At 35.0% G+C, this 19,237-nt stretch overlaps 1 protein-coding gene across 4 annotated transcripts in view; it reads left to right on the top strand.

Moving 5' to 3' along the window:
• LOC150092959 (uncharacterized) overlaps positions 1–19,237 on the top strand; it is a 538,308-nt gene that overhangs the window by 421,699 nt on the left and 97,372 nt on the right. For all 4 annotated transcript variants that reach the window (XM_090413661.1, XM_090413660.1, XM_090413659.1 and 1 more), the window contains one exon: positions 6,503–6,597. In XM_090413661.1, coding sequence (XP_090269787.1) covers positions 6,503–6,597 — 95 coding nt within the window. The remainder of the gene's footprint in view (positions 1–6,502; positions 6,598–19,237) is intronic.

The following is a 19,237-nucleotide window of genomic DNA, read 5'->3' as shown; positions in this document are numbered from 1 at the left end:
ATACCAGCTTTACTTACTTATTTATTCTGCTCTCTGTTTCCATATTTAATTTACCATCTTTGCTAAAAATTGTTCTTTAACCCATTTATGCCTCAGCTGAATTGTTTACTCCACCTCCATTTATAATGCAGGTGATGTTTTTCATGCATGGCATGTCTGTTTCAATTTTTTTTTTTGCTGATTTTCAGATTAGTTAAACTGTCCTGAATTGTATTTATTTTGGAGTATAATATCACCTACATAAAGTAAAGAGCTGAATTTAATTTCTCCAAGTTTGATATTAGCTTTATTGCCACCTGCTTTTCTAATGTGGTATATATATATATATATATATATATATATAGATGATGAATCAATAGATATTATGAGCACTGTTGCCTTATCTGATTTTACATCAAGCTATCTTCCTTGTTAACCTTCAATTTTAATTCCTGACTTACATTATAAGTATATGCTGTATTTGATCTATATAACATTCCATCATATGATTATAGTGTTTTGACATGATTTTCTCTTGGTGCACCTTACATTTATCTTTTTCATATCACTCATATCCAGATTCTTGTTCTATTTTTAATAGATCTGCCTCAAGTTTTCTTTCCAACAGCTTACTAAATAAAATTTACTTGGCATTATAGGGAAATTCCTCTGTAATTTGCATATTGAGATTTATTTTACTTGTTTATAGTTAGATAGTATGAGATCTCTGCTTCAGTCATCTGGAATCTGACCTTCAGATCAGGTCACATTTTTTAACCAACCTGTTATTTATATTATTCTTCCTAAAATTATTCAGTGAGATTCTGACTTAAGACTTTTTGCTAGGTTTTATGCTATCTTTATGTTGGAGCATGGCCCAACCTGATTTACCCGCCTAAAACTTTCACAAAACTTCTTCTTTTCTGGACTGCCTCTTTAATGTCTTAATTCATCATGAAATTCTCAATTTTTGCTGTTCTAGTAGATAAACTTCATGATATACCTCCCTGACTGAATTAATTAATCTTTCCTTCAGATTTTACCATTGCAATCTGTAAAGTTTGGTTATAGTCAATAATATTTGCATGTTGGAGTCTATAGTTCACTTCTGAAACTCCTCGATTTTGTTTTTTTATGCCTTGCATACATATTTGTATGCATTTTAACATACTTGTTTCACTTTTCTCATTGTTATTATCTTTGCTATTTTCTGTATTTCTCCAAATACTCCTACTTAACATAGAATTCATTTTCTACTCTCTTGTTTAAGTCTCCAGCAAGAGCTAGCTTTTCCTTTATTTTGTATGTCAGCTACTCTCTCTAGTGATAAAAAAAAAATTGTCTGTCTGTCAGTGAAATAACATAAAGTCTCACTGTTTTTCTTTTTTAAATTTTCTTTTTCAAAAAAATTGTACTTCTCTCTCTCTCTCTCTCTTCATTTGTTATAGTCCTGATAACTTCCTTCTTTTCCCTGATCAGAGAATGTTTTTATTTTGTGTCTGGTGTATACCACATATACAACTTTTTTTTTTTAAGCAAGAAATTATTTTATTTAATTCCTAATTTCATACATTTTCCGAGAAATTATTGAATTAACAACTCATTTGTTAATTGAGAAATCTCTCTCTTTATGATGTGGAAGATTTTTTTTTTCCATGGGATTTTGTTGTTTTTTAAGGTTTGGGTGCTGGGTGTATTTTGTTTCTTTTGCATTTTTTGATATTTTAGTGATTTTTTTTTTTTTTTTACATGAGATTTATAGATACATTTTCTCTACTTTATTAGAAAGAATTCTTGTGTAGAGGCCTAAGTGCTGTGAGGACATTATCTTGGAGGTTTAATGTATTTTTTACAACACTCAAAAAGAATTAAAATAGAATTTAATACTTCCTATATTTCGTCCTAGTCACTAGGACATCTACGGGGATTACAAAAACAATTAATGTAACATGCACACAAAAACTTACAATACTAAGCTCAACCACGTGGGTGACACTAAAGTCCTATCTAGGTGGAACGCCCTCTAAGGGCGGTAGTAGGTGGCCTGGAATGTAAGGTGGGACCTCTGGTGATGAGTGTTTCCCAAATCTTCGGAAGCTTAATGCAACCGTATTTGTTAAGATTTGGTTGGTTTCTGAGAGATGCTGCTGCTTCTAAGAAAAGTCTCTCTTTCTTGAATTTGCTGTGGTGGAACATGGTGGTTTTCTTCCATGATACTCTGTGGGTGGTGTCCAAAACATGGTCAGCCAAGACTGAATGACCATAGTTGTGTTTAACGATGTACGACTTGTGTTCCTCCAGGCGGATGGATGCTGATCTGCCTGTCTGTCCAAAGTACGCAGGCTTACAGGAACAGGGTACTTTGTAAACTCCAGGCAGAGAGAGAGGAGGGAGCTTATCTTTCGTAGAACGGATAAGGGTAGCCAGTTTGTGGTAGGGCTTATATGCTGTGTGTAGGTTATACTTTTTTAGTATCTTGGCTATTTTTTCCGAAGTGCCACATATGTAAGGTATGGTGATGGCATTTTTAAAATCTTGTTGACGAGAGGGACAGGGAATGGGGGAGGAATTGATTATTTTTTTGATTCTGTGTTCGCTGTAGCCATTGGAGAGGAAAGTTCTGTGTATGTGGTTAAGCTCAGTAGTGAGGGCGGTTCCACTGGAACAAAGATTGTGGGCTCTCTTGGTAAGGGTTTTAATGATGCCATATTGTTGTGAGGGGTGGTGGTGGGAGAGCCTGTGTGTGTGGGTTTTCTGTATACAGTGAAGGCAAGTGTATCATTAGGCAGGCACGTGATTACGGTGTCTAGGAAGGGTAAACAATTGTTCTTTTCCTTTTCCATAGTAAACTGGATTCTTGGATGTAGGCTATTGAGATGACCGAGGAAGGAGTCTAACATGTCTGGGCCATGAGGCCAAATAGAGAACACATCATCTACATATCTTAGCCAGATAGAAGGTTTGAGTGGGGCTGAGTCTATGGCTCGTTTTTCGAAATCTTCCATATAGAAATTGGCAAGGGGGGGTGAGAGGGGGAACCCATGGCAGTTCCCTCTATCTGCTTGTAGATTTTGTTATTCCAAGAGAAAAATTAAAAAAAAAAAATACCCAGAGTTGATGGCAAAGGAAAAGAGATCTAAGATGTCAGAGGGAAAAACGTTTTCTAAGAGAGATAAAGTGTCAGTTAAGGGAATATTGGTAAACAAGGAGGAGATATCAAAGCTTACTAATATGTCTGTATTATTCAAAGTTAAATTTTCTGCCTAATAATACACTTGCCTTCACTGTATACAGAAAACCCACACACACACACAGGCAGATACATTCACAAACTCTCCCACCACCACCCCTCACAACAATATGGCATCATTAAAACCCTTACCAAGAGAGCCCACAATTTTGTTCCAGTGGAACTGCCCTCACTACTGAGCTTAACCATATACACAGAACTTTCCTCTCCAATGGCTACAACGAACACAGCATCAAAAAAATAATCAATTCCTCCCCATTCCCCCGTCCCTCTCGTCAACAAGATTTTAAAAATGCCATCACCATACCCTACATCCGTGGCACTTCGGAAAAAATAGCCAAGATACTAAAAAAGTATAACCTATACACAGCATATAAGCCCTACCACAAACTGGCTACCCTTATCCGTTCTACGAAAGATCAGCTCCCTCCTCTCTCTCTGCCTGGAGTTTACAAAGTACCCTGTTCCTGTAAGCTTGCGTACTTTGGACAGACAGGGAGATCAGCATCCACCCGCCTGGAGGAACACAAGCCGTACATCGTTAAACACAACTATGGCCATTCAGTCTTGGCTGACCATGTTTTGGACACCACCCACAGAGTATCATGGAAGAAAACCACCATGTTCCACCACAGCAAATTCAAGAAAGAGAGACTTTTCTTAGAAGCAGCAGCAGCAGCATCTCTCAGAAACCAACCAAATCTTAACAAATACGGTTGCATTAAGCTTCCGAAGATTTGGGAAACACTCATCACCAGAGGTCCCATCTTACATTCCAGGCCACCTACTACCGCCCTTAGAGGGCGCTCCACCTAGATAATACTTTAGTGTCACCCACGTGGTTGGCTTAGTATTGTAAGTTTTTGTGTGCATGTTACATTAATTGTTTTTGTAATCCCCGTAGATGTTCCTAGTGACTAGGACGAAATATAGGAAGTATTAAATTCTATTTTAATTCTTTTTGAGTGTTGTAAAAAATACATTAAACCTCCAACATAATTTATTCCCTAGTGCAGTTTAAATTATTTTATGCAATTTTAGTTTATTTAATTGTTTGTATGAATCCAAAACATGTCATATTTGTTTTCATGATTTCACACAAATCTATATTATATATTATATTTCACATCAAATAGTTGATATTTGTGTTTAGCGATAAAAGGTTGTTAAAACTGTATTTGGCTGCACGGGAGCATATAGTAATGTTGATATTGTTGGATTCTGAATATATAGAGATTTGAGTAATTAATATTTGCTTCAGAATCCAACATGATCTTCCATCACATAAGCTAAACTTGTAATTATTTAATGTAAAATCACTTGCTTATAAATTAATATTCATGTAACTACCTTTAAGTTCTATTAATAATTAATTAATCAAGGATATGTATTAATAGTGAAAAGACTGTATTAAAATATTATTAAAGTTATTTTATTTATTGACATGTTAATATTATAAGAATTTGCATTTAACATTTTAACTGCGTATGAATTGAAGTGTAAATATTCTTTATTTTTTTCTGTATGTAGAAGTTTAATGTTATGCAATAACTCAGTTTTATTATAATTTGTTTTGGTTGTCATGGAGACATATGTAAGATAGCTTGCGCGAGTTTAGAACAGTGCGTGAGAGAGAGAGAATGGAAGGGTTGGAAAGGATTTTAGTAGAAGTAGAGCACGAGAATAATTTCAGTGGGAAGAAGGGCTATATAAGTTAACGCTGAAAAAAAGGAAGCATTCATTTGGGGAATCAGAGTGCAATAATAGTGAGTCGGCGAGTCACTCAAGTAGCTAATTAAAGTCTACTAGTCGAGGAGCGGTTGGCTAGTAAGTTGCAGAACAACAAATAAAGCAACGGAAGTTAGCAAAGTAACAACCGGATGACTAGTGATAATTTTGTTAGATTTAATTCTAGGCCGACCTTTCAGAGATACACGGAAACTTGAAGCATAGCACAGAGTAATCAAGAGAATAAGTAGAGGCAGTAAAGTTGAATTTAAACGATAGCTGTGTTAAGAAATATAGTGCCTAAAAGATTAATTAAATGCTGGAAGTATAGGCAACTGTGTGTAAAAACTTCAAGTTAAAGAATTACTGTGTGTTACCTTAGTTCAAGAGTTATTAGTAGAATACTGAATTGGTCAAGTGATGTCGAAGATAGTACAAGCATTTTTTGATCTGAGCAATAATGTTTAACTATGTGAATTGCGACCGTTAATTTATTCAGTTATTACTAAGAAGATTTGTTTTAATGAGTGATGTTAATTGTTTTTATGTATATACAGTTATAAAAGATGTTCGTATATAAGTAGGTGAACAAGGAAGATTACCGGTAAGAATTATCCAACTATTGATATTCCTATGCAGAGATATGTGTGTGTTTCTTCCTAAAATATCCCCAAAAATAAGTAACTATTGTGGAGATTAGCTGGAGTGTGGAATTAAGAGTGTATACTTGTGAAGAAGTGTTACTGCACTTTTATTTTATCTGAAATTTAAGTAACTGTGAGATATTAGTGTAATTGATCACTAAGGAACTTTATTAAATAGTTAAATGAACCGTGTGAAGACTATTTCAGACAACACATTAACCATTGCCTGAAATTGTATGACTGTATTACCAGATGAGCTCAATGTTTATAATACCTTATTCAGTAATTTAAATCGAAGTGTATAAATTGTAAGCCTAAATTAAATGTTTGTTGATCTAAAGTTGTATTTTGCCTGAATCTTTTACTGCACCATTCATAAAATATTCGAACCAAAGCGGGTGAAATAAATAAGTTGAATATACTCGGCCAGTATATATAATAATAACACATAAAAGAGAGATAGTTGAGAATTGGTTTTACTTCAATTCTTGAACTAATTTAGATATAGAGCGGCGCAGTCAATAAATATAAATTTTCTCTATATTTGGATTAGAAATCAACTAGCAACTTATTTTTTTGTTTAAGAACATCGTAGTGACAAACATGTCGGATCCAAAGTATGGATTAAGACGAAATAGGATCCAACAATATTCTATGCAATTAAGATTAAATTAATTATAAAAATAAGCATAAACAGTAAAGTAAAATATGATGTGATCTCACTAGATCCTGTTTGATTATATTAATTATTGATATGAATTTATATATTGTGATGCATTATTTTGGATTCATGAGTTAGATGTTACTTAATTTGGTATTATTAGTTCATAAGGAAGAAAAATAACTCAGCATATAATTTTATTATGTTGATAATCTCTTCTCTCTTTCTTTCTCATTGCAGGTATCGTAGAGCTGATGTCATTTTATCTTCTGACCAGGCTGCAACTCTCTTGCATATAAGCCAGCCATCTGTTTCTTCAAGTATCATAAACTTAGGTAAGAAGGAAAACAAAAGAATGGTGTATGTTTTTACTGGAGTTAGCAGTTGTATATTTACAAATTGCTTAACCATCTTTTGTGATTGCATTGCCCATTGATTTGCATATATACTGTACTGCAAAAATTATTTGGTCATCCCCTATTCTTCTTGAATGTACCTTAGCATTGACAAAAGATATGATGCTATAAGATGTAACGCAAAGGAATGCATACTAAATGACTGTAGATATATACACTGGAAATGAGGTGTGCCCTAGAGTTTCCTGCAAATCACTTCCTGAAAAGATGTTATCATAGGCTGTTGTTTACATTTTGCTTATTCGTTTATTCTTTTGTTTGTACAACATATTAAATTAGGGTCAAGGAGGATATGCAGTCTAAGGATATACCACTAAAATCTAAGAAAAACCCAAGACAGTTAAATTAGTCTTAATGTTTCAGTTCTTACTTTAAGTGATTTAAATACTTATATTAATTCACGTAACTAAAAGTTATTCAATAATATGACAAGATGCCCAGAGAAAAGCTTTTCAAAACACTATAATTATATAGCATAAATGGAATATTGTACAGATCAATACAATAATGAGCAGTTAGAATTGAAGGAAATACAGGAGGAGGATGGTTTGATGTAAAACCAGGGATAAGAACAAGGATGCTCATTATCTCCACTCTTATTCATCATCTGTATGGATCACGTTATGAAAGTAGCATTAGGCCTGATATTAGGACTGGAGGTGTCAAACTTAGCTTTATGTAGATGACATTGTACTCCTAAACACATCTAGTGCAAGTCTCCAGGATTGTGTAACTAAATTGAATAACAGCTGTAACAAATTTGCATGAAAATCAGCAATAAAAAGAGCAAATATATGAAAATAGGCAGAAATATTGAACACATGAACTGCAATCTTGAATGGAGAGCCTAAAGAAGAAGTAAAATATTTCAACTATTTAGGCATAGTTTTTAGTGAAGATGGCAAGTGAAATCTGGAAATAGTCAACAGAATAAGCAAAACTGGTATGGTGGGTAGCCAGCTAAATAAATTTATGTGGAATAAGAGAGAAATTATACTAGCATACAAAATACTGTTCACACCAGTTTTAAATTATGAATCTAAGAATTGGGATAGAAATAAAGTACTTGATCAAAGACTGGTGACCACAGATATGAGGGTTCTGAGAAAATTTATGGGGGTGAACAGATGGAATCAATGGCAGAATCATATTAAAAATGAAGATATTAGGAAAAAACTTGACATTCTTAGCATTCAAGAATATGTCAGCAGAGCTAATCTGAATTGGTATGGCCACTTAATTGGAATGGGTTAGGAGATGTTAGCAAACAGGTATTTGATGCCAAGATGGCAGGAAAGAGCCCCAGAGGAAGACCACTATCTATGTGGGTTGATTTAGTCAGAATCACAAAATGTTATATATGACAATATTGTAGTGCTGACAAGTAATAGACTAAATGGAGAAAAATTGTAGATACGAAATTAATATAGTATGACATATCTAATCATGCCGAAGTGTGTGTATATTTACTGACATCCATTTTCTCATGAACACAATTTCAGTCTATTCAAATCATTCTGCAAGTACTACATATCAGTTGCATTCCTAATTGCTGTATTTTGCCTTTCAAATCCTTCCTAATATCATTAATGTACAGATTGAATAATAGTGGACCAAGGACTGATCCTTGTGGTACACCAATGATTACCTTAAATTTTGCAGACTTACATTCCCTGTATACCACTTTTTGATATGTCTGTCGGCCATCCTTTTACCAAGTTAATATTTTATAATCCAAACCCATATTCTCCGATTTATGCAAGAGTTTTTCATGCTGTATTCTGTCAAAAACATTAGCAAAATCCCAAAGTATCATGGTGTGTCCATTCCCCTTGTTTAGCTCAATGATAACATTATTATAGAATGTGAACAAATTGCTAAAAATAACCTTCCCTTAGTAAATCCATGCTGTTCATTGCAAAGTAGAGATTCTCTCTCAACCCATTTCTGAATGTGAACCCTAACCAACTTTTCCAAAATCTTCACCACCACTCCTGAGATACTGATTGGTCGATAGTTGCATACATCAGTCTTTGCACCACATATGCAATAGAATTACCATACATTCTTTCCTCTCTTGCAGAATCTTCTCTTTTCTGAAAACTCAAATTATATAGCCTGCTTATAGAATAGCCAATTCAGCTGAACACTCTTTTAACACCCATGCTGATATCTCCTCAGACCCTGTTGCTGAATTCTTATTCAGTTTGTGCAACAGCTCTGATGCCTCCTCCTTTTACACCTGAGTTTCTTCATCCAGTGAAGATGTAGCAATGAGCTCAATGTTGCATACACCAGGTTGATAGCGTTTAGCAAATTGGGCACTCATTAGTTGAAGAACCTCTTATGTATTTGTCCCTCACACCATCTGCATTCAGTAGAGTTATTCTTTCATATTCATTATATATTTTACTTGCAGAATATTGATAGAATTATTTGGGGATTATCTTTAGCTTGCAGAACCAGTTTGCTTTCATACTCAGACTTAGCTTTCCGTACAACAGTTGTCACTCTTCTGGCCTGTTGCTTAATAATTTTCATAATGGGTATCATCCTTAATCGCATAGTATTCCTTCCACAATCCTTTTTATATGAATCTCTTGATTGATATGATTATACATCCATTTCACTCCAACCTTATTTATTTTTCAAACTTTCAGGACACATTCTAACATTACATCATGTAAGTATTTTTAAGTGCTTCCCATGCACTGTTTATATTCTTCTCATCCAGTAACCAATACATTCCACTAAACTCAGTATACATACTCCTCAGTTGGTTATAATATTCTACTTTGTAGTTCAGCATGTAACCTTTTCTAAATGGAACATTCATAAACTTAGCCATTTCCCAAGTGAGTACTGCATGATCACTGTCACCAACTTGAAGAAGAATAGTTTATTTATATCTTTAATTGAAACACTCTCTGACATTATAATAAAATCTAACACCCTTTGACCTCAAGCTCCTTCTATCACATGCTGCTTGAGAAAGTTGTCTCACAACTGCTCAATGAATCCAGTTTCATTCTTCTCATGAGATTTTTCTGCTACCCAATCAATGTTTGGATAATTAAAGTTCCCCATTATGACTACTCTTTTTGCACCCATCGTCTTTATTTGATGATGCATTTCTTCAACACTAGCAACTAATCCACCAGGTCTGTAACAACACCCCACTATGTAATTGATCTTGTTAGATTCTACCTCACACCAGATGGCTTCAAACTTGCTGCCACATGAAATATTGTTACTAGTATTACAATCATAAGTCTCAACACTAACTGGATTCAAGTCATCTGATGTCATTAACAGCACTCTCCCCCCTTCTTTTATTGTCTCTATACTTAAAAATACTGTACCCTTTACACTCCATACCAGTTAGTATGGCTGAATCTGATAGCCAGTCTGTTAACCTACAATCTGTGGTTCCAACATAATGACCAAGGCAACAAACTCTACCCCTTTGTTTGCTTACTCCTAGCATTCATATACAGACATAATAAGCTACCTTCATGTTCTTCTGTATACGTTTGTCTGTTGTCTGTATGACACAGTTGGACAACTTGCAGATCTCCATTCTTCTCTCATCTCATGTCATCTTCCTTTTCCCTCTTTTACTTTGCAGTGTTGAGGGTTTATTAATCATTGGACCCCAAACCATTCACAGGATAAGGTGGTCAGCCCTACACTCCGGTGTATCCTATGTCCGTAGTGTTGAGTTCTCAAGGCCGGTTTGCCTGCTTTGCAGGATGAAAAACCCCAGGATAAACTGGGGAAAAAACCCTACTGTCCACACCCAAGACCGGCTAACTTGGCTTTGGCTGAGGAAGATCCTTCAACTCCTCACGTCACCGACAGGAATCGAACCTAGGACACTCCTTCCCCAGGCATATGGTTGCAAAGTGCACAGCCACTAGGCTAACCGTGCATACCCGTTCTTCTATATATGCAGACATCTTTGCACACATTTAATGGGTCTGAACCAGACAAAGACACAATACAATTGTTCTCTCCTCGTAATCATTTCCCTAAAGAAGCCTATTCCTGTTATTAATACATTTACAAGCATTGTCACTCTTACATGCATATTCTCACCAATCCTCCCATTATAATTTAGTTTCCCTGACTCTCTGTGTTAGGTCTCATACTAATTATTAGTTTTTCAAGACTCCTGATACCAAATACATTCTAGTTTAGGTCATCCCTCTTATGCAAATCCAATCTTCCCTCAAACTCACTCCACATATCAAGTTTCTTCCAACAACCCTTTCATGTCCTCTTGCATACTTGAACTTATCACTACTTAAGTCGTTCTTACCTACTACAATTATGATCTTGTTTACTTTTCTTTTCTGTTTTTCATTCGCATGTGCTATGTTTTTAATTTTTACACTGGGAAAACTGAAGTTATAACCTGCTCATCAACATCATGTTTTATTATAGAGTTACTGTATCAAATAATATCCTCCTTTTTTTTTACAATCAATGTTAGTTACTTGATTTTTGTTACTTACTAACTTATCTGATTACATGTTTTGTTGTTGCTTATTCTGCTGCTTAATTTTCTTTTCTTCCCTATGTTCATTCAAATACTGCTTGACTTTCTGTAATTCCTGCATTGTCTCTTTAATAATCTGCTTTAGCTTCACTATTTTGGTAGTTAATTCATTTTCAATAACCTCCTCATTATCTTTAATATCCTTCTTATTTTCAACTTCACTGCTCTTCTTAGCATTATGCTTCTTGTGTGTTTTTGGTGCCATTTAAAACTATATTTAATATTGCATTATCTTAATAAAAATATGTTATAAAATTCTGAATACACTTAAAACACTAAAATATACATTAATTATATATGAAAAACACAATAAAACCGATAGAAATCCCCAATTTTACAAGTGGGCTAAATTCACCATCCAGTCACAATGTAGCCTCAAACCCAACTCCAGTTACACTCATTCTTCTGAATTAATACCTTATAATCTTTCATTCTTATTTGATATATGCCAAATAGATGTTTATCACTTTTTTTTTTTTTTAAAAAAAAAAAGTAATAAATGTCAGCTATCAAACTTTTGTCCCATTGCCCTTTTTTCAGTCCTCTTGAAAACAATAGAGTTCATCAATTGCCAGCGTATTCCCCATCTGTAGAGCTACCCTATGTTTAGTAACTAGGAATGTGGGTTCTGTCATCACCCCCATTCCTTTGAACATGAGCTATGGGAAAGTTAAAAATAAAACACTTGTGGTTGTAATTATAATTATCATTTTTAAGGCAATTGATCAGGTCTGGCACAGAGGACTACTGTACTATCATCTTAATTAATAAATAGAAGGTTTCTGCCTAGTCTTTGATGAGAAACAACAGTTCAAAACTATTGGGCCAGAAAACCTAAAATCATTAACAAAAGGTGAATATATGGTAATATAATATTCCCTAATTTTATTATACTTTGCCTAAATGATTTCAATAATTATCTTAATGTCTTACCTTCTCTCCTTTGCAGTTGAGTTGCCAGTTTCTGCTATATTTATTCAGGATGGGAGACAGGATTGTTTCCTCTCTTCAAATCATCAGTGATGATTTACTCCAGGATTCTGCTCTTTAACATAAAATCAATGTAAATCTTCAAGTTCTTTCAAAGCATCAATAAATTGAGAAGGAGAGCAGAGATGATGAATAGCAAGATGGCTGAGTTATGTGAGGCAAAGGGGGTTCAATTTGTAAATCTCTGAAGTGAATTTGAAGGGAAGTGGTTTAAAGCTGATGGATTACATTTGACTGGGTTTGGTGTTGGGTATTTAGAGTCTATTGTTGTCTGAGAAGGCACAGAGTCAAGAAGTTAATATAGAAAATGATCAGAGTCTACTTGTAAAGCAAGATAGCACAAATAAATGGATTGTACGACAGGAGGAAGATGGATATGAGGTTGAAGATGTGGTTGCGGAAGCACAAGATGATGAAATGCATAAAGGTGAGAATGAGACAAGTAGGAACAGGGCCATTTTAAGGTAATGGCGAACCTGGTGGCGGTTCAGAGTTTCAATGTTTTAAACTCTGATTTCTCTACCCTTGCCATTCTTCAATGTGGCAAGCACAACTTTATGAATTTCAGTACTCATTCTTCTCCTTCTTAATACGAGAACACAAAAAGCTGCTGGTTGTTATTATTCATTTACTGTCCAGCTTCAACCATGATGACCAACTCTCAGTACTCATTTATGAGGATGGCACAATAATTTGTCCTTTGGTTTGAAAGACTGGTTTGAATGGCTCTGAGAATATTTTTAAAGGCTTTTCAAATGAATGCTGACCTGGTTGGCCGAGTGGTTAGCATATCTGCTCTCCAGCCAAAAGGCTGTGGGTTTAAATCCCACCGTAGGCATGGATGTTTGTGATTGTCTGTGAAAATACTAGGGATGGTGGTTGGCAATAGATGGTGTTGTGTTGGTGTAGATGATGAAAGTAGTTGAAGTTGGTGGGGTGGTGAAGACAGAGAGTTGTAGAGTAGGTGCTTTGGACTCCCTGGAGGTGTTAGTAATAATAATGTGAGCAAGCAGGTTTCATGAAGTGACAGAATTTTTTTCTCTCCTGGAAATTTCGGTTTCTATCTTACAAAACAGTTTCTGGAACACACACACACAATTTAATAAATACAATAGTGTGTACTATAGTGAACACTATATAATGAAATAATGTGTTATAACAAACTTCAGAAAAGTCCTGACCTAAGTCCCATAGAACCAATGCAATTTTAAACTAAGTGTTTACAAACTATATCAGCTGAAAGCTTTCACTATAGTGCAATGAATTTTAGCAAATGATGTCACATTCAGGAGACAACAGACTGGTGGAAAATCGTACACAACACAAAGGATTGGCAGGAACAACACATAAAGCACACAGAATGACAAAATAAAAAAGTATAAATGCAAGGAATGTTAGGGAACATTCCTTGCATTTGATATTTATTAAAAGAGTGATCTTTATTAAAAGAGGTCTCAGGAAGCTAACATAGAATATAATAGAAAAATTTTAGTTACTTAAAAGGTTTTATAGGATCAATGCAGGAGAAATGTTACATGCTGATAATATTTTTGCTGTAGCCGTTTTTTTTTTTTTTTTTTTTTTTTTTTCCCCCCAAAGATATTGCTGATAAGCTGTAATTCATGCTTAAGTATGTGTAGGCCTATGGTAAACATTGAAGGAAAGACTGCAGGAAGGATGATGTATGACAGGTGTATCTAGAAATGGAAGTGTGTTTTGACTTTCAGTTTTAATTGTGAACCGTATGTGTTTATGTTGTTTGTTTTTAAGTGGATGAAGAAAGTGTCTAATGTCTATCTCAGATACATCGTTAATGAGCCTGAGCCAGACTTTGGGTTTTAAAGTAAAGGAATCTAGAGCACTGCTCAAAAGCATCCATATATAAGTTTGCCATTAAGGGAGGTGGGGGGGAGATGATGGTGAGCCCTGTGCCTTCGTTTTGCAGATAGAAAGTATTTTGCCACACATAATAACCGGAACATAGTACCTATAATAGAAGAATTGTGTCATTGATTGGAATATTTGTGAAAAGGGCAGAGACCTCAAAACTGAATAATAAATTACTTTTATCAGATGCAATATCCTTAATTTTGTTTGTTTGTTTTCACTGGAGGTCAGGCCAGTAGAATAAGTTGATCAAATCATTGTCACTTTGGCATTCTGTTTGAAATGTAATATAGCTTCATACTTCACCTTGAACTCATTTACGGTCATAGCACCCACAACAGACTCTGGCAGCTTATTCCACTCATTCACCACTCTCCAAGTAAAAAACCTAGCTCTAACACCCTTGCTAGCCACACTCTTGTCCAGCTTCCATGGATGGCCCCTAGTCCTCCCACCACCAATCCTATTCTCAAAAATATCTTCTGAATTAATCTTATAAAAACAGTTCAGTAATTTGAATGACTCAATCATGTCACCCCTTTTCTGCCTATCAACCATTTTCTGCAATCCACAAATCTTCAACCTGTTCTCATAAGGTTCATTCCATAGACCTGCTATCATCTTGGTCACTCGTCTCTGGATCCTCTCCACCTCCTCCCCATCAAGAAGAAACCCTGGCTCCCAAATTTGGGCCCAGTAGTCTAGGTGGGGTCTTATCAAGGCTCAATACAGAGGAACAATAACCTGTTTGTCTCTGCTCATCAAAGTATTTTTCAGCAACCAAGTGATTTGATGAGCTGATTTAGCTACTTTTGCGATGTGCCCCCTAAACTTCAACTCCCTATCTGCCAACACTATCCCAAATCCCTGACCTCGTCAATCTCTTGGAGTACATTTCCACCAATGTGATATACTGCTGCTAATCTTTTCACCCCAAAATGCATAATTTTATATTTTGCCACATTAAATTGATATCCATTCTCCTTAGCCCAGCCCTTCTAACTATCCAAATCATCCTGCAAAATTTCGACATCCTGTGCATTCACTATTGCTCTACCCAACTTTGCATCATCAGTAAACAAATAAACAGTTCCTCTCAGATCTTTTCCTATATCGTTAATGAACATTAAAGGAAAGGATTTGCAAATTCCTTTGTTAAGTTTTTGTAATTTCTTTTGTTCTGTTTCCTGATTTTGTCATGTTTTTTTTGCATATTTTCTTTTGTATGATTTATTTTGTCCCATAATTTTTTTTTATTTTATTTTGGATGATTTCCTTTGTTCTGTTTCTCTTGATTTATTTTATTTCTTGTGATTTCCTTTGATCTGTTTCCCACGATTTCTTTTTTGTTTATTTCTCATAATTTCTTTTGTTTCATGAGAGAGGAGTGTGGGAGTTAGTATTTTTACTCTACATTCACTGTCATGAAGCTGGTTGCTATAATTCCAACTACTGTAATATATTGACTTTAAAGTCTTAGTCACATCTGCCATAATTCCACCTAACCCAACCCAACTGAATCAGTCTTTCTTCTCATCCCTGTCTCATTTCATCTACCTTTGCCCTTCACACTGTTTTTCCTCCCATGACTACAACTGCCATCTGTTCAAAGAGCACATGATCATTTTCTTCTTTATTAATCTCTTTCCCATGTGTAGCACGTGTGTTGTATGCTTTACTGTTTTAGAGTCAGCATTAAAATTTAAGTGTCCAGCACAGTATTAAAATGAATGGAATATTTGCTCAAAGGATGACTAGAAAAATGCTTTTATACACACAACACACACACGCCCTCTGTCCAAAGAGAAACCAAACTTTTGATAGAAAATAAAACACAGGCCAATTATAATTATTCAAATCATTTATTTCACTCGATATACTCTCTGATTTTGTCCCTCAGCTTCGATACAGCTTATGGCATGGTCAATTAATTCATTAAATGAGTTTTTTATATTGGTTTTTGGGATACTGTTGAGGGTCGTGGTTACTTGAACGTTTTCAATGGTGTCGTATCGCTTTCCTTTCATCGGCAAATGAAGTCAGGAGTAGAGAAAGAAGTCACAGGGTGCTAAATCAGGTGAATATGGCGATGATCCAACACACAAACTTGGTTTTTGCTCAAAAACTATCTCACAATGTTCAAACGATGAGATGGTGCATTATCATGTAAAAGTGACCAGCTGCCTGCATCACGATATTCATGCCATACATGACGAATTTTTGCTATCAGTCGCTTCAAAACTTCTTGATAAAACCATTGACTGTTTGGCCAGGCAGAACAAATTCTTTGTGGATAATGCCCTTGAATCATAGAAACAAATCGGCATTGTCTTTACTTTTGACTTCTCCAAGCGACTTTTTTTTTTTTTTTTCAGATGCCCCTCTTCTGGTGGTCTCCAACTCAGCACTCTGGCGCTTTGTTTCGGGCTCATACTCAAAACACCACATTTCACCACCAGTAACCATCATTTCAAGGAATCAAACTGAAGGAAGTTTGAGTCCCTACGAGCGGTTTTAATTAAGTCCTTGTAGTGGTCAATTCGATACATTTCTTGGTCAACTTGTGGGGAACGAATCGCGAATTCAATTTACGAAGGCCCAAACTCTCGGTCAAAATGTTGTGCACAGTTGATTTTGGAATCCCCAATTCATCTTCAATCAATCTCACGGACAATTTCGGGTTTTCTTTGATGAAATCACTCACTTTTTTGGATGTTAACTTAGCTCAGTCCAGTTTTTGGACGGCCCAGCTTTTCGTTGTTCTCAAGCGTCTCACTGCCACTTTGAATTCACTTAAACCACTCGTAAACTTGAGTATGGGATAAGCATTCATCACTATGTGCTTTTTGAAGCATTTGATGCATTTCGGTAAAACTTTTACCAAGTTTAACACAAATGTCAATCGCAGCTCTCTGTTTGAAACTCATTTTCCGACCGTTTGTGAAAACAGTCAGTCTTGGCACTGTTAATAATTGGTGGATTTTTATATAGAGAATATTCATAGATATTATCATAATATTAATCCTGCCATAGAGATGATCTCTGTTTCTAACAATTATTTTTTTTTTATTTCCGAGTGTACCTATATATTATTATATGCACAAGGGTTCACTCCAATTGGTGCAATGATCTTAACTCTTTCTTTCAGAATCCAAATAATCACTGACTCAAGACCAAAATACAAAATAAACACATTTAATAAAACAAAAACAATATATATACACTTCAAACAACTTTACATAACTAACTACAAATTTAATTGGATTCAAGGCCCTTTTAAAATTAATTTACACTTAAGACTAGACTAAACACTTTGTTTGCACAATCACAAAAAAATGTTCATAGCCAGTTTCTTTCTCTGTCAAGGCCTTTTTCAAAGATATATGACTCTATTCTTCATTTTTATATGATCCTTTCTCATCACTTATGTAGCACACATTAATCTTCCGAACTTAATTCTGTCTCTTTTCTTCAGTAGAAATAATAGTCAGATCCAGCGTCCTTAATACAGATGAAACTTCCTAATCAGAATTTTCTCGAACATTCCTTTAGAACGTAAATAGCAAATTCTTCTTTTATTCACTAAATGCTTATTGACAGTCTTAACTCTTCCAACAAAAAAAAACTTACAGTTCTACGATTCCCTTTTCGGAATCTACTATAAATTTTTCAATTAGTGTTTCCTCCAATATTCCATTTAAAACACATATAGCAATATTTTCTTTTATTTATCCACATACTTATTCCACATTAAAACTTGATAATTCCACGATTCCTTTTTCCGAATATACTATTAATTTTCCTCCGACTGTCACATAAAAAACTTAAGTTCCTCTGAACCTAAATATCTGTCGGCCTGTGTTCTAAATTCCTTCCGAACGCTCTCTTGTTTACAGCCGCTACTCAAATACTGAGCGCTTTCCTTGTCAGCTGTCAATCACACATCCAACTTCTCGGCGAGCATGCGCACTCCATAAAACTGGTAAGCAAGAAGTTAGGTATAACTAATGGCTGACATGTTTTTTCTGTTAGCGACAAGAGAGAATGTCTTCATAAAAACACAACTTTTGATAATTTTAAATTACAATAAAATTCTTGTAAGTAATACAAATATCAAATCTGGTAAGTACATCAATTTTTTAACTTCTTTACATATCATTTTTGACAAAACAATTTCAATAACGGGCACATCGCAAGTGCCAACAATGCGTGTTATGAAACTAAAACTAATAAACATTTTAACATAAACAATTCATAAAAATATTCAGAATTTTAATTATGATTATTTTTACAGCACTATAACTCGGCTTCTAATGAAACAAATGTCATAAATAGTTGACACAACACTAATGAAGGTTGCTACTTTTGACAACAAAAAGATACAACAGGTGGCGCCACACGTTTTTTCTAATTTCAAAAAGCTTGGTTTCTTTTTGGACAGAGGGTGTATATATAATTATTAATTAATTGATTATTATTAATTGACTTAGTCAATATTATTAATTGACTATTAATAATATTGACTTAATTCCTTAAGTCAATATTATTAATTGACTTAAGGAATTCACAATGTACACTAGAATATAAATTAAACTTTAATATATATTTCCAATATTTCAGCAGCGTCACATTGCCATCTTCAAAGGAACTTAAAATAAAGACACATGCATGCACGCACTACACACAGTAAATGAGGATGAGGCAGGAAGCTATTGTTTCTCCTAAAAGTCCTGATGGTGCCCCCTAGCAGGCTATATAGGTATTCTTGGCAGTTTGGCTGAAGGTCTCCTGATGTATGTCTCCCAAATTTTGGGCAGTCTCACGCAACCAAATTTATTGATGTTTGGCATGTTTCTTAGTGCTGAGGCTGATTACATGAAAAGTCTTTCAAATCTGAATTTGCTACGGTGTATTATTGTGTCTTTCTCCCACCATATTCTGTGGCATATATCCAGAGCATGGTCTGCAACACCAGAGTAGCTATACTGGTGAAAACGAAATGGATGTAGTCCTTGTGTTCTGAAATTCTGATATTCGCTGTCCTATCTGCTTGGCCAAAGTAGGACAGCTGCGAGGGACCTGGTATACACCAGGTAGGTCTAGGGGAAGTGGTTGGTCTTT

The sequence above is a fragment of the Typopeltis vanoorti genome, chromosome 24 (genome assembly GCF_054136105.1).
Source record: "Typopeltis vanoorti isolate ZY-2024b chromosome 24, IOZ_Tvanoo_1.0, whole genome shotgun sequence".
Taxonomy (NCBI): Eukaryota; Metazoa; Arthropoda; class Arachnida; order Uropygi; family Thelyphonidae; genus Typopeltis; species Typopeltis vanoorti.
Note: the sequence above shows the minus strand (reverse complement) of the source record. Positions and strands in the feature narration are given on the sequence as shown.